This window comes from Mus caroli, unplaced genomic scaffold (genome assembly GCF_978045245.1).
Source record: "Mus caroli unplaced genomic scaffold, Mus_caroli_1 scaffold_6, whole genome shotgun sequence".
Taxonomy (NCBI): Eukaryota; Metazoa; Chordata; class Mammalia; order Rodentia; family Muridae; genus Mus; species Mus caroli.
Genome location: NW_028227261.1, coordinates 25937058 through 25953278, shown reverse-complemented (window position 1 = coordinate 25953278; position 16221 = coordinate 25937058). Strand labels below are relative to the sequence as shown.

Sequence of the window (16221 nt, the reverse complement as noted above, 5' to 3'; positions counted from 1 at the left end):
TCACTTTGCCCAAAGCACAACTTGAGATTGTCTCCTTCGTTAGCTGACCCTCTGTACCTTCAATTAAGATCCTTATTCAGGGAGCATTTATAGAGTGTCCAAAGCTAGCAGTGAAAAGCATGCTAACTCTCGAGTGGTTTAGCCTCGTATGAGTCCATTACAGTGATAAGGGCAAAGCTGTGCGGAGACAGAGGCTCTGTCAAGGGAGGGTTCCCGAACACAGCATTCTTCCAGGCAGTGTTGCTTTCAAAATCCTGAAGTCCAAGTAGGGAAACATTGGCCAAGCAAAGCCAGCAGCTAATATGAATTTGGATGTGAGAGAGGCCTTGGGAAACTTATCAGAAGAGGGAAGCTTGCAGAGAGCTAGAGCTGCAGCTTGCACAGAGGTGGAAACAGGTAGCAGGGGCCAGATTGCAGAGATCCTGTAGGTTAGAACCTGCCTAATATGAGATTTCAGGGCCAGGGTGATAATCACAGGCTGGGAGACCGGGGGTAGGGCAGGGAGGAGTATGGTTGCACACCAGTGTGTGTGTGCACAGGATCCAGCTTAACTCGGCCTCCCTCTGGGAGCATTCATGCTCTCTAGAGGAAAGGACTGCTTCAGGGGCTGGGGCAGATTGGCAGGTGCCTGCTGGGCAAAAGGTGCCACCTCATGCACTGAGGCTCAGGATCAGCTTGTCCCTGTCCCTGTGCTCTGGTCTGTCCTCCAGGTTGCCAGTGTTTTGTACCAAAGGTCCATGTGGACAAGTGAGAAAGCCCAAGACAGAGAGGCAGCCCAGGGGCAACAGGAATAAAAGGTAGGATTTGGGGGAGTCACAACGTTGGGGGTTAGAGCAAGCAACCATAGTAAGGGAGGCCCTGTTCCAATTACAAGATGGCAGGAGCAAAGGAGGGAAACAGTCCAGAAAAAACAGTGAAAGGAACTGCATTGTATCTTGGGTATGAGGCTTGGTCTTTGTATCTACTCAGGAAGGGAAGGCAAACGGCAGGACTCACACCAGATAAGCCAAGTTAGAGCTCGAGCACTTAGAGCCTTCGTTTCCCCAAACACCCATTCTGTTAAAACCTGAAGCCTTTAGGTGTGCACAGAGTGGGCTATAACCAGTGTCCTTGCTTGTCTCCCTTGCAACAAGGTTGGCCAGTGGTATGACAAGTGTTGGGTGCCAGTATCTTAGAACCTTGTTCAAATGTAGCTGCTATGCAGTCTTTTTCTCCCCTTCTACCTTCCCAATGGTTTTCACACATGATTCTTGGAGTGTACACAGCCGTGTTTGACCTTGACAAGAATGACACAAGGTCAGAGGAGCCTAGGATATGCACACACACACAGACCCCAGTGCCTACCTCAGAATCCCAGCATCTTAAACCAATGTTCAACTGAGCCTGATCCTAAGTGACGACACCCAGTGATTTACCTGGAACTGAGACACGCTGCAGTAAAGGGTGGTATAGCAGGTCAGGACTCTCAGTCAAGAGACTTGAGGGGACAACAGACAATTGAGCAGAGGCACAGGCTTTGGAAAGCTCTGGCAGAACTGAGGGACAACTGCAAGGATAGAATCTAAAGATGAAGGAGAAATCCCCAGGCTTTTGAACTTCGGAGAAGTAAACCCCCCACCACATCCCCACACAGTTAAATTCTGAAGGCCAGTTAATAGGTACCAACACTTCAGAACAAGCTAGAGGGAAAATAGATAAAAAGAGAACTGACTTCCTGTGCCCTGTCCACTCTATAAAAGCAGGACATAGCTGTGGAACTTGGTGGTTGTCCTTGAGGCCCACTGAATAAAACACACCCTTTGTATGGAGCCCTAGGCTCCCAAGATAAAAAACAAATAGCCATAACCTTCTAAAACCAAAGTTGAAGCACACCTGCTGCTGACGTTGGCTCTACCTTCATGTCCCCTTCTGGGAGCTTCCACCACACAACTCCATGGCCTCTGCCACAATATTGATGAGGACCTGTGTCCTCATGGGAAGACAGGCCCAGGGGAAAGGTGCTTGCACAAACTTGTGTGTTGTAGTCATCACTGTCCTTTTGTCTTGAAAGAATTAGCAATAACCACAGTGCTTTCTGGCAAGCTCCTTGCCCTGTACGGGGCACAGCACCTGCTGCAACAACTGCAAATGGTTCTGAGGATCAAACTCGGGGCTTGAACATGGCAAACAGGTGCTCTAGTACTTCCCAAATGATAAGCTGCTGCTGTACAAAGCTAACCTTGTAACCAGTAGAGAGAGACAGAGAGCTGGCTCAGCACTTAAGAGCACACATACACTGCTCTTGCAGAAGACCAGAATTGTTCCCAGCACCCAAATCAAGTCAAGTGGCTCATAACCACTGTAACTCCAGCTTCAGGAAGATCTGACACCTGGCCTCCACAGGCACCTGTACTCACATCCATATACACAAAACTAAATTAAAAGAAAAAAACAAACTTAAAACCCCAAGCCAAGTATGTTGGCTCAGACCTGTACTCCAGCATTTGGGAGAGTCAGTCTCAGCTACATAGCAAGTTCCCAGGTCAACCTGGACTATGTGTGACCCTACTTCCATACAACATCAAAAGAAACATAAGACCTCAAAGTGAGAAAGCCTTTGATTATAACATAAAATTGGGAGTCTCTAGGCAAAACACAAGTGTGTCATAAAAGTCTGAGGACCTGAGTTGAGTTAAATGCCTGGATCACACCGTGAGAGATAGAAGCACTTCCTTAGGGTTGTCTGCCAGTGCATTCACACCCAAGAAACATGGTAATGCCAAAAGTCAACACGCTGGTGAAATAGCTGCAATTCATTTGGCAAGCTGCTGATTTCCCTAGTCTATAGTGAACTATAAATCAAGTAAAATGGGCAAAGAATAAAACACAAATGAAAACGTGTCAAGGTGTGTATACCCTGTGTGTACAGGTGCATGAAGGACATGAAGAGAGGCTGGATCCCTCAAGGTAACTGCAAACCAAATGGCCTGGAGGATACCTCTTCACTGGATTGACAAACTTTTTTCAAGATGGGGTTTCTCTGTGTAGCCTTAGCTGTACTGGAACTTGCTCTGTAGATCAGGCTGACCTAGAACTCAGAAATCTGCCTGCCTCTGCCTCCTGAGTGCTGGGATTAAAGGCCTGGGCCACCATCACCTGGCTAAATCAAAATATTGATAATACGTTGAGTATTTGAGACCCAACAGCTACCACGTTACACATGCTGAAGCAGGCCCTGTGATCCATGCCTGCAACCCTCAGCACTCAGGAAGCTGAGGCAAGAGAGCTACTGCAAATCCAAGGCCAGCTGAGGATAAGAAGTGATACTGTCCCTAAGTCAAATGCCTATACCCTTTAACCTAGTATTCCTACTTCCCAAGTCTGTATGTCTAGGCGATGCTGAGGATCAAGGCTAGGTTAGACAAGTGATCTGCCAGAAGTATGTCTTTAATGACATTCCCATTTCCAGGATAGATCCTATTTGAATATACATGGTCACTGATTGTGGCAATTCTAAAAACCAAAGGTTGGACCCTGTCTCAATTAATTCTTCACTGGAATAGTGACTAGGTAAGTTACTGTGTATAAAAAAGTGTGTTATAAGACAAAATGGTCTTAAGTGCTTTTCATATGCTTCTGAAATGATTAAAATATAGTGAGACAAAAATCAGGTATGATGCACACCTGCAATCGCAGTTCTTAGGCTTTTACAGGTTAGTCAAAGGCGATTGAACATAGAAAGTTCTTGTCTTAAAAAAAAAAGCCAAGCCGGGCGTGGTGGCGCACGCCTTTAATCCCAGCACTCGGGAGGCAGAGGCAGGCGGATTTCTGAGTTCGAGGCCAGCCTGGTCTACAAAGTGAGCTCCAGGACAGCCAGAGCTATAAAGAGAAACCCTGTCTCGAAAAACCAAAAAAAAAAAAAAAAAAAAGCCAAGTGCTGTATGGTAAATTAACTTCTAAAGGAATACTTAAGAAACTGCCTCTACAAAGGAAAGCAGAAGATGCAGAAGAGAAAACTTTACCCAGCACATCAGTTAAAGTGGAAATGCAGTAAAGAGACTAAACCCTCAGTGACTCCCGGCAAAGCTGAAAAGGAACCTTTCATTACTGAGCACCCACATGCCCCAGCACAGTTCATTACATTTGGTTATTCTGGCAATACACTGGACATCTATAGATTATAATCTTGCAGGTTAGAAATTTTTTCTGAGCTGGCAGAGATGGGGTACACCTTTAACCTTAGCACTTGGGAAGCAGGCAGGTTTGAAGCCAGCCTGGTCCACAGAGGGAGTTCCGGGACAGCAGGGGATATACAGAAAAACCCTTTCTCAAAATGAATAAACAAACAAAAAAAGAAAATAGTAATTTTCTGTCGTGCTTAATCTAACTGCAAGGCACTAAACTGAGCGGACATAGTTTGGCACATGCTTTTAATCCCAGCAATAGGCAGACAGGCAGAGTTTCAGGCCAGCCTGGTCTACAGGGCTATTTCTAGGACGGTCAGAACTTTTTTTTTAAGGATTTATTTTATGTGTATGAGTACACGGTAGCTGTTTTCAGACAGACACCCTAGAAGAGGGCATCCGATTCCCATTACAGATGGTTGTGAGCCACCATGTGGTTGCTGGCAATTGAACTCAGGACCTCTGGCAGTCAGTGCTCTTAACCGATGGTCAGAGCTTTAAAAAAAAAATTAAATCTGAGATGTAACTCAAGAGATAGGGCACTTGTCAACATCCGTGTGGCCCTGAGTTCGATCCACAACACCGCAAAATAATACCGAACCAATTATTGGAACTCTTTTACATACCTAGTATCGACATTGTAGAGACAACCCTGAAAGTACAAGGAAGATAAAAGAGGCTCAAAGATCCGAGAGAAAAGAAAAGGGGCCCAAGGTCATGGACCCACTAACTTCCCACAGGGACGTTTACCGAAAACCACCCCAAAACAGAAAGTCTACCAGAGCAAAGGACAAAGGCGGGAACACCCGCTCGGCGCGCACCCACGCGGGCACTTCCGGGGGAAATGCCGCTGCCACGGCGAGCTCGCGAGAGGACGTGCTGCAGCTGTCGCTCACTCGGCCAGGTCCCGCCCCGCGCCGGCGCGCCTCCAGTAAAGCCCCGCCCCCGACCCTGGCCAGGCGGGAAGCGGGCGCGCGCTCCCTCCCGTTCCCCTCCGCCGGGCGGGGGGGTAGGGGGGAAGGCGGGGGCGCGCGTTCTCGAGCTGCGTGCTCGCGTACGTCGCCGGGCTTCGGCTGCGTCCGTCCCGCCGCCCGCCCGTTACCGCCGCCGCCGCCGCGCTTTCCCTTCGCCGGCCGCCGCCTGAGGGGGGCCGGGGCCTGCTGCCGCCGCCGGAATGCCGCGGGTGTACATCGGCCGCCTGAGCTACCAGGCCCGGGAGCGCGATGTGGAGCGCTTCTTTAAGGGCTACGGGAAGATCCTGGAGGTGGATCTGAAGAACGGGTGAGGAGGGCGGCGGAGGGGCCGGCCGGGGGGCTGACAGGGCCGCGGCTGTGGCTGGGAGGCCGCGGGGACGCGAGCGCGGCGCTCGCTGGGCGCTAAGCCGCCGCCGGCCTCCTCCGCTCCGCCATGGCGGCGGTGCCTCGGGGGCGCGGGTAGGCCCGGCTCCCACTGCGCCTGCGCGGGCGGGGGTGGTGGCGGGATAATGGGGACGGAGGCCCGGGTTAGACTGGGGCTCCCGGCGCCGGGGAGGCCTCGGTTTCCGTCGCTGGACTATGGGTCCGAGGCGGCCCTTTCCCGCTCTGGGGCTGCCGGGAGCAGATGAGGGTTCCGGCCCTCTTCTCCCCGTTCCCCAGCCTGACCGCCCAGAGGCTTCCCGGCGTGTGTTTCTGAGGACAGGAGCTCTGGCTTTTTCGTGTGCCACACTTTGGGCGGGAGACACTAGTTTTTGTTGTGCAGTGACAGTTTCGAAAGTACTGGCTTGCCGCGCTTCAAGCCTTGCCCGCTCCCTTTCCGAGAGTAAATTAAAGTCCTAGCTCGTTATCTTGGGGAGTCCTTACAGAGTTTTCCACGTTGTGGTTTCGGCTCTCCAACTTGCCGGAAAATGATGGCTGTCGTAGGATTTTTTGAGTGGGTAAGGGCCATCCTGGCCAGGTTTGCGTCGGCTGCTGGTGCAAGTGGAGACACATCTCCAAATTGCCTACTTAACAGCTTTCCCCGTACGATCTGGGCTTGTATTTCTAATCTGCTTTGGCGAACCAAGGCTAGCAGGGACTACCAGGTTCAGGGAAAACGGGTGAGTTGTCATGCCTAGAGAATGTACGAGCATCTTTTGCTTGGGAGCTGAGAATTATTAGGTAGGACTTGAAAGGCATTAAGGACCGGAACGGCGTCGGAAGCACTAAACCGTGGGTGTTAGGGGAACCCTTGGGTTTTGCTGTGTTTGTTTCTTGCCTGTTTTGTTTTTTAGACTTTGTGTTTGGTCCAATGAGACCAGTAGTAACTGACATTTGAGAAGACATATACTTTAGTATGAATGGCAAATGAGCCAGCAGGTTCTCAAAGCTGTCTAGATTTCGAATAATTGACACTTAAAAGACTCTCCTTGCTGAGAACAAGACTTCGATAAAATGTTTGTGAATCCTGGATTCGATTCACAAAGACAATTTTTCATTTTTTGTTCTTACAGAGCAAACCAGCTGGCATGAGAGTATTGTTTTTGTGATATTTAACCTTACATGTGAGAAATTAACCGACCCCCCGTCCCCCCCTTTCTTTGAGCAAGTGACTTAGTTTCTCTGAACCTGTTCTCTCATTCATAAAAAAGGAAGGTCAGGTAGAAAAAGTATAAAGCTTTTGCCATCCTCTGTAATAGAGTCATTAGGCAGCATCTTAGCCCCTTAGTGTTTGCTAGCAGTATATTTGGTGAGGTCTCTTTTCTCAAGGAGTGGGTGAGAGTTGAAAAAGGTAGTAGGGCAAAACTGATCACTTGCTCAGGTAACAAATGCGCCAACAGGATCCCCTGCACTGCACCGGTGCACTGCAGGAATTGAGGAAGGAGACAGAACAGTTTCTGACTAACCTGCTGGGATTGACATGCCTTTTGAATCAAGGAATGCTTGTTCTCACTTAAAACTCAGACAACTAAAATGTAATTTACTAAAATTGATTTTCTTTTTCTATTATTTTTACTTTTATGTGCATTGATGTTTTGCTTGCATGTATGTCTGTGTGAGGGTCTCAGATCCCCTGGAACTGGAGTTGAAGACCATTGTGAGCTGCCATTGGTTGCTGGGAATTGAACCCAGGTCCTCTGGAAGAGCAGCCAGTGCTCTTAAGCACTGAGCCATCTCTCCAGCCCAGCATAGATTTTTCTTAAACTGAGCTCTGAAGTATGGATTTACTGGGACTTGGAATGAAGAAAGAGAAATGTCCAGAAAGAAAAACATTATGTTGGAATTGGTGAAGAAGTGGTCCAGTAAGGACCAACTCTTAACAGTCTAGCTGTTAAGACCTAGAAATTTAACACCAGACCAGAAACAACTATTAAAGGTTTTACACTAGGGGATTGGAGAGATGGCTCCATCATTAGAGTCACTGGTTGTGTTCCCAGAGGACCTGGGTTCAATTCTCAGCACCCACATGGGAGTGCACAATTGTGGCTCCATCCAGTCCTGGGGAATTTGACACCTTCTGTCCTCCAGCACTAGGCAGGCTTGTGGTAAACAGTTAAACATGCAGGCAGAACCTCCAGACACATAAAATAAATTTAAGAGAATAAAAGTAAAGATAAATAAAAAAATTTTTAAGGAGTTTTACACTCAATTTTAAATCATGAATAGAATTCAAAGACTCTTGAGGGGAACATGGAACAACTCAGGGGAATCTAAGAGGACAGACACTCTGAGAACTTTAGCTGCCTACATCTTTTAGGAACTTAGATTCTCATATTGCCAAATAACGGGTGGTGTACATGAAGTCCATCATAGATCAAGGTTGAAATAAGGAATAGAAAGTTATTTTGGGGCTTAAAGACAGGTGTGACAGACACTAATTCCATGCAGTACAACCTAGCATCATTCTGAAATCATTGCAAAGGAAAATGACTTCCGGGAAGAAGACAGATGGTGGAGGTGCCGGGAGACTGAAAGGAAGCAATAGAACAAAAGGAGAATGTAATGTGGGGTGTGCATAGTCTTGAGCCTAGGACAATGGTAGATTTCCTTACAGGGAAGTGTTTTTGAACATTTCTGGATTGAAACTCTAAAACAGATTTTAGATTAATGGGACTTATAAAGAATTGCTAGAGTGTTCACATCTGTTAAGGTGAGGTATCTTGGGTGTTGGCACATGAGTTGTAGATAAAGTTGAGAATTATGTAGCATTCTTTATACGTGCAGAATAAAGATTTAAGGTCCAGGGAAGGATTTTGTGGCTTCTCTTTGGGTCTGGGGGAGAGGCATGCATACAAGCAGCTCAGCGTTGCCTTGCCTGCCTGCTCCTTTACTATACCAGGCAACCCGCTTCTGTTTCAGAGAACTTGGAAACAGATGGTTCTTCTGGGGACCACAGGTGTGATGCAAAATCTCCCTGGGGTCACATTGACCATTCCTGATTACATTAGAGTCTGCTACATTCCTACCTGCCTGATAAACCACCTGGTGCCACTTTGAGCTCGAGTGGACCAGATGGAATTCTGGGAGTTTAAAGGAGACAAAAAAGTACTAGTACCTTTCAGCTTTATGGTTGCTTTTGCTGGCTTTGATTACATGTGAATTGTTTCAATTTTCTTTTTTATTAATAAATCACTTTGTTGTGATATGTGGAACGTTTTTGTTTGTTTGTTTTTAAAGTTTCAGTCACAGATCTTCTCGGTTTTTGAGTAAAGCTTACTCCATCCTTAAATGGTTTACCTGTTTAATAACAAGAGTGAGTTACAAATTATTGAGGTTTTCTTTCTTTAGCTGGCTAAATCATTAGTTAAAGCACTCAAGAGAAAGTGGGCCAGACAGTGAAGTGGTAGAGTTTTAATAGAAAGCTTTAAATTGGTGGTGGTGGGGTTGTTTTGTTTTGTTTTTGTCTTTTTGTTTGTTTATTTTTTTAATTTCTGGTATTGCTGGATTGTTTTTGTCTTTACCTTTGTTTAAAATTAAAATGGTATGGAACGGGGGGGGGGGGGGGGTGTTTTAAAAACTCTTGCAGTGAGTTAGATGCCTGTTTCCCCATCCCTGTCACTGGGCCTTATTTGCTGAGGGGAATCCCTGCCACCCCAGAACCTACACAGGCGTTTTCTCCACGGACTGAAACCTCAGGAGCTTGCTCTTTAGAGGGACAGTGGAGGAGGGCTAGTTAAGCTAATATTCCAGATTACGGATTTCTAGTGAGCTAAGCCACTGCCAAATGGCAGGTAAATGGGGCACTGTTTAGTGATGACACAAGGGTCCTCACTTACCATTACCTTACCTTGTTCATAGGCCATCTGCCAGCCTTAAAAAGTAGTGTCCCACTTGAACTTGTGTCTCAAGTATTTGAGTCGGGTAGGAATTTGGTTCTGTGTTAATTTACTGCTTACCTAAGAAAAGAGTCACTTTGTTAAAGAGTTCCCCATCAGCCTTATACATAAAATTTTTAAAAAAGATTCTTTATAGGCTGGGCTATAATGTCTGACAATCCTAGCACCCAGGAGGCAGAGGTAGGGGATCTGTGGCCAGCCTGGTCTACAGAGGAGTTCCAGGACAGCCGGGGCTGCACAGAGAAACCGTGTCCTGATAAGCAAAACAAACAAAAAGAATCTTTATTCATATTTTACTTTTTCTTTAAAGTACAGTATATTTCCCATTATGACAGTTTTCCATGTTTAACTTTTTTCTAACAAAGAAAGGAGGAGGCAAAGTCATCCAGAAATGACCCTGCCTGCAGTTGGGGCATGTAATGTGACCTGGCACCTCTACAGCTTCCACACATATATTTCTTTCTTCCTTTTGTTTGTTTTGTTTGTTTGCTTTGTGTTTGAGGCAGGGTCTTATTGTGTAGACCAAGCTGGCCTCGAATTCACAGATCCTCCACCTGCCTTTGCTTTTTTTTTTTTTTTTTTTTTGGTTTTTCGAGACAGGGTTTCTCTGTGTAGCCCTGGCTGTCCTGGCACTCACTTTGTAGACCAGGCTGGCCTCGAACTCAGAAATCCGCCTGCCTCTGCCTCCCGAGTGCTGGGATTAAAGGCGTGTGTGTGCAATGCTACCATGCCCAGCTATATAGTATACATACATTCCTTGTTTCGCTTTCTTCTTTTTTCTCCCCCTTTTTCAACCAACTTGGAATCAGGTGGCACATTATTGCCTGTTTGCCTAAAAGTCCAGTCTGTCTGGCTTTGAATATTCTCTAACTCCAACAACCTGCCTTGTATGATGAATTGTGTTGTGCTAGGGATCCAACCCCAGGCTGTATGCATGGTAGGCAAGTCACTCTACCACTGAGCCATACCTCTTACCTCTACAGTCTTGATTCTGTAGTGATTATATAGAAATGCTACATATAAATTCTATTTAATATATGCAATTAAAGGTTGGTTAGAAGACACTTAGATTATATTTGGTTTTCACTATTTTATGCATATGTAGCACTGGAAAATATTATTTATGTAAAACTTGCATATTTTCAGGATTTGGGCATAAAAATAAATATGCATTCTTATGTTTTCTGGTAACCCTTGATTTCCAAACCGATAGGTTGTGAGCTTTATCTAATTTTATGTGTACAGGTGTTTTCCCTATATGTATGTCTGTACCACATGGGTGTCTGGTGCTGGAGGAGGCTATCAGATCTCCTAGACAGTGTTCTAGACAGGTGTGGTTGCTGGAGACTGAACCTAGGTGGTCCCGAAAAGCAGCAGTGTTCATAATCACTGAGCCACTTCTCTAGCTCCATCACCTCCCTTGTTTAAACTTTTAAACTTTATTATACTGTTTTTAAGCACTGTGGGGTGTTTTTTTTTTCCATTTAGCCTAGGAGAATTGAGTACTTCACAAAGTAACTTTTGACTTAAACAATATGTATAGCTTGTAGGTAATTTAATGTAAAACAGAAAAGAGATGTCAAAAGTCTTTAGAGGCTTTCTGATGGTATACTGTGGTAGTCCTATCATTTACCAGGCTGAGTCAGAATGATTGTGTGTTCACTCAAGGCCTGTCGGGACTACTACATATTACAGCAAGACCCTGACTGGTCTGCATATTGCAGCCTGTCTGGTTGTCAGGGCCAGCCTCAAACCTACTGTGTAGCCAAGGATGACTTCACCTTCTGATATTCCTACCTCTCCCAAGTGCTGGAATTCTAGAATGTGGTCCACCTTTTCCATTTTACCCAGTGCTGGGGTTAACCCAGAGCTTTATGCCTGCTAAGCAATTGAGGTGCATCCCCATGTGTTGTGTACCACTTTTTCTACTTTGGCTTGTGTGATGTTTTTGTTGTTATATTGAAATCTTCACTGTTGGTTGCCTAAAATTCGTTGTCTAGCTGAGTTGTGCTTTGCCTAGCTATTCTCCCTAGGTTGCTCCTAATACTAGCTGTTATAAATAGCTCTGTACTGGATATCATGCATGAAAACCTTTTTGGCATTGTGTCTTAAGACACATTTCATGGAGCAAAATTCATTAATCCCACAAGAAATGACACACAAAGTTCTTAATGCATGGTGGTAGACACTTTTAATCCCAAGAGACAGAACCAGACAAATCTCTGTGTGTTCCAGGCCACCTAGGAGCACATAGTGACACCCTGTCTCAAAAACAAAAATAACCGTACCAGTTACAAGAAAGGCAGCAGTGGCTAAGAGTGCATGCATCGTGGCCACCCCACTGTTACTGAGCCATGGTACTGTTTTAACATCTTTGCTGTTTGAAGTGATACTTTGGGGATCTCTTGAGCCAGGAGTTGAGGGCCAATCTGGGCAATGTAAAGAATGGGTCCCTGTCTCAGGGAGGGAGGGAAAGGAAAGAGGAAAAAGGAAAAGAAAAAAATAAATCCTGTCTCAAAAAATCAACAAAGCTAGCCAGGTATGGTGGCTTTCTCTTGTAGCCGCAGCACTTGGAAGGCAGAAGCAGCAGAATCAGGAATACAACAAAGTCATCTTTGGCTACTCGGAAAGTTTGAGGACAGCCCGGAGCATGTGAGGACCTTGTCTTTTTTAAAAGAAAAAAAAGGAAAAGGAAAAGATGGGACCCTGGATGAAGTAATATTCTGTCATTGTTTTAATAATTGTATAACTGTTACAAATGCGGTCCATTTTATTATATTACTTCTTCTCAAAACATGGGAAATGGGAAATCAATACCAAGAAACAAGACTATAAATTATATCTAAATATTTCTAACATAAATTATCCTGGTTCAAGTTCTCTCCTCTTGGGTGCTAGACCCTGGTTTGTGTTATAAATAAACATTACATGTAATTATTTAGTCAAGACATTTAAAAACTTTTTGTTTAATGCCTTGTTCTTCCTTTTCTTTTTGAGATGAGCTACATGAGGTGTCTTTCCCTAAAGCACAGAGTGGTGACTGGGTGATCCATGTGGTTTGGGTTCGTGGAGATTTGAGGTGCTTGTAGGTAACTTTACACAGACAATTGTATTTTTCATCCTCAAAAGGAAAATGTGTCCCACATATCTGAGAAAATACAGGGAGTGGTACTTGTAAGTGTGAGCTAACACTGAACTCTTTAAAACTAGAAAATATTAACAGCTTCATTGTATTTTGTTTTAATCCATTTATGGGGGTAGTGGCATGCTATGGCACGAGTGTAGAAATCACAAGGAAATTTGCTGGAGTCTGTTCTCTCCTTCTACCTTGTGGTTTCCCAGGATTCAACTCAGGTTGCCAGGCTTCACCTTTAGCCATTGTCCTGTCTCCCCAGCTGTCTAGTTTCTATTTCAGCTAACTATATCAAAACACTATAAACGAGTGGTATCCCCGGTTGTGCTAATATGAAAACTGAGGCCTGTGGTTGTCAGGCCAAGATTACAGGATGAATTTTTGAAAGCTCTAGAAACTGCAAATTATTTTCATTCACACGCCAGCCATAGCATTGCAGTGACAGTCAGGCTTTTCTCCTGTTTCTCCTTTCCTGCCCACAGGGGTAATCTGGGTTCCCTGGTCTGTTCACCCTGTGGTCTTTTCTAGAGGCTTCTAATAAACTGAAGCGCCTCAAGTGAGACAGGATGTGCTTTTTATAATGCTGGCCTTGGTAGAGAATGGGGAGTGGTTAACCCTCAGGCTGTTCTGGCTACCTGGAGTAGGATGCGTGTCAGTGTCAGCACACATTTCAGTGTCTTGTCATCCTAGCAGCCTCTGATCTTAGAATATCCTTCACGGAAAGGGCTGGATTGTGCTCTGGATTTACATAGCCATATTCTAAGGCAAGCCCCTGGATAACTTTTCTGAGCTGAGGCGAAAGCCCCAGGCTAGAGGAAATAGCCAAAGACTTAACAGCTAGTGCCAGAAGAGACTCCAAGACCCAGAGAGAGAGGGGGAACTGAGGGAGCTTTGAAAGCAGCCTGGCAAGGTGGGCAAGACTCGGGCATGTATCATGTGGTGCAGTGAGGCAGTAGAGCAAAAAGAACTTGACATTTTTTGTAAAAATTAATGAAATGGCCAGTTGGGGGAAATCTGTCTCCAAGAAATAGCATGGCATTGGCATCTTTAACAAAGTTGAAGTGGAAAAGAATAGAATAGACTGCTTGCTACTCAGGGTAGTTAAGAGCAACATGTAAACAGCCAAGATGGTCCCAGAGGACTGAGCTTTATTAAGCTTATTAGCACCTGACAACCTGCTCCCTGCGTTGTTTAGAGCCGGTTTTGTGTGGCTTTAGTGTGGATTTGGGTAGCTCTGTTTGTTGAGTATATCCTTGTTTTGATGACTGTGCATAATGGACATGGTGATGCATGTTACTCTGTGTCCCAAGAGATGTGTTCTGAGTTAGTAATAATGAGTACTGTACACCTGTTTTTAGTTTGTGTTTGAGCTTCATGAACTTGGGTGTAAAACTTTTGAGAGACAGAAAATTGAAAGAGAGGTGTAATTGTGGACCCCAACTGCCTCAAACTTCTTTAAGGAAAGCAACTTTTTTTTACTTTAAAATAACCATTTAGTTATGACGGGGAGGTTATAATTAGTACAGTTTGATCCTCAAACAAAATAGTTCGTATTGTTTTCTAGGTATCCCGTTCCTAGACTAAGGATATGGTAAGAGCTCAGGGAAGCAGCTTAGCAGACTTAGCTCTATAATAATGTTTCAAGACCTTGTGTGGACTTGCCTTTAATCCTGGTACTCAGGAAGCAGAGGCAGGTGAATCTCTACATTCAGGAACAGCCTAGTGGTCTGCAGAGTTCCCCCAACAGCCAGGGCTACACAGCTCTAGGGCCTTGCACCACTGACCCACAGCACCACCAGCCTTCTGAGTTTATAAACCATTTAGAGTGATGAAAGCGACTTGGCAGATAGGCTGTCAGAACAATTACAAAATAACACTTAAAAAATCTACCTCTTCAGAAGTAGGTTTTATTTTTTGTAATGATTGTTCCTGTTTTCTCACCCCAGTATATGAATATTCCTTTAGAGATGGTCTGATATTTGCAGTGTGGTTCAAGACCCTGGGCTTGGGTTGGGAGTTTAACTCAGTGGTAGAGTACTCGTCTAGCAAGCCTAAGGCCCTGGCTTTGGTCTCCATTGAGTCTTGAATTTAGCTATGTATCATTAGTTTGGGGGGGGGGGGTCCAATCAGATGATTTACTTCATGTTGGTAATTTTTCATTGCTGTGACTAATTCCTGAACAAATGAACTTAAAAGAAGAAAGACCTGTCTTGGCCATTTTATAGATGCTGGTCCATGCCCATCTGGTCCCTTGGCTATGGAGCTTTGTTAAGGAGAATGTCTTGTCAGCTAGAACCTGTGGTGGTTCTATAGACTGCCACCCACCTTGTGATGACCAAAGGACAGAGAAACAAGAAATGGCCTGTATGTCCCCCAAATGCACACTCGTGACCTATGTCCTCCAATTAGGCCACACTCACATGTTTCCACTACTTCCTGATAGTTCCATCCCATTATGTGCTCATTAGTAGATTAATCCATTGATGAGATCAGAGTCCTTCAACTGTTGAAATTTTTATAGTTCTTTTTGTTTCCACTAGTAGCTCAGTAGAAAATAAACATTTGCAACTTAGTATTCGCACACTCCAGTTACAGAATTGATGTTTATGCCTTTACTGTGCTCACAGTTGTGGTCAGAATGTAGGCATTTGTCCTTCTTAGGCCTGTGCTCCTGGAGCCCCTGTTTTTCCCGCCTCTCTTGTTAAGGACTACTTTCCACTGGGTCTGGGAGGTGGCAGAGCCTGATGGGGTGCAGGTTGTAGGTTAGAATATGAGTTTGAAGAAACTCAGAATCTTGAGTAGCCTTGGCCAGAGACCCAGCAACAGCTCCAAGTCTTACTTCTCTGTCCAGGAGCTGGCATAGACCTCAGGGTCAGGAAGGCTGAGTGAAGCAGTGTGTGCTTCCTCTAATGCGTGACAGAGCAAGACAGGAAAGAAGGAGTTGGCTATTGTTACAGAGGAATTTGAAGAAAGAAAGTGTCCTAGTGGGGTGGAGTAGTTGGAATTAGTCAAAAATAAATCAGGTCTTATATCTGTATCATCCATTGCTACTGAAGTCTTTGCATTTGGAGGTCTGTAAACCTAGTATTTGACTTCTGGCCCTTCCCTCCCCTTAATATTCATTCATAAATATGAAATATTTTGGTCCCAGTCACCATTCCTTTGCAAAACTAATTAAATGTATCCTTAAGTATTCTCTTTGATGATCAGTCACATCGGCACAACTAGCTCCAAGCATCTTTATCCTGATCTAATTTTTGCTGAGCCTCAGAAGCAAAGGCAGACTGCAGGGGTTGATGTGGGACCTCTAGAGTGGAGATTGCACAGAATAATCTTATTTTTCCTCTATTCTTCTAGTCTGTTATGTTCTGAACCCACACATGTTTTCGGAAGGACCAGATGGCTGACACTGGCTAATGGGAACCAAAAGACAAGAGTGAAAGTAACCCGGTTGTCTCATGCCCCAGCTTAGGGTGCTCCACCCTACCCTGAGGCCAGTGCCCTTTTTCTCTGGAGACTTCACCCTGCTGTGTCAAAAACTGCTACCACCTGGCTTATCTGAGGTTAGATTATGGTTAAGTCAAGCAGCAGTGCTTATTAAACAGAAAAGGTTTTATTCGGGACTGTGGGAGAAC

The 16221-nt window shown here is 45.1% G+C and overlaps 1 protein-coding gene across 3 annotated transcripts in view; it reads left to right on the top strand.

The window, feature by feature from the left end:
• Positions 1-5149: 5149 nt before the first annotated feature.
• The window catches only part of Srsf4 (serine and arginine rich splicing factor 4), a 28210-nt gene continuing 17138 nt past the window's right edge, over positions 5150-16221 (top strand). For 2 of the 3 annotated variants that reach the window (XM_029475916.2, XM_021160694.3), the window contains exons 1-2: positions 5150-5444; positions 15944-16149. Coding sequence is in view for 1 of the 3 variants with exons in the window: in XM_021160695.3 (XP_021016354.1) it covers positions 5338-5444 (107 nt within the window). In the remaining 2 variants the exon portion in view is untranslated. The remainder of the gene's footprint in view (positions 5445-15943; positions 16150-16221) is intronic. The other variant, XM_021160695.3, reaches the window with a different exon arrangement.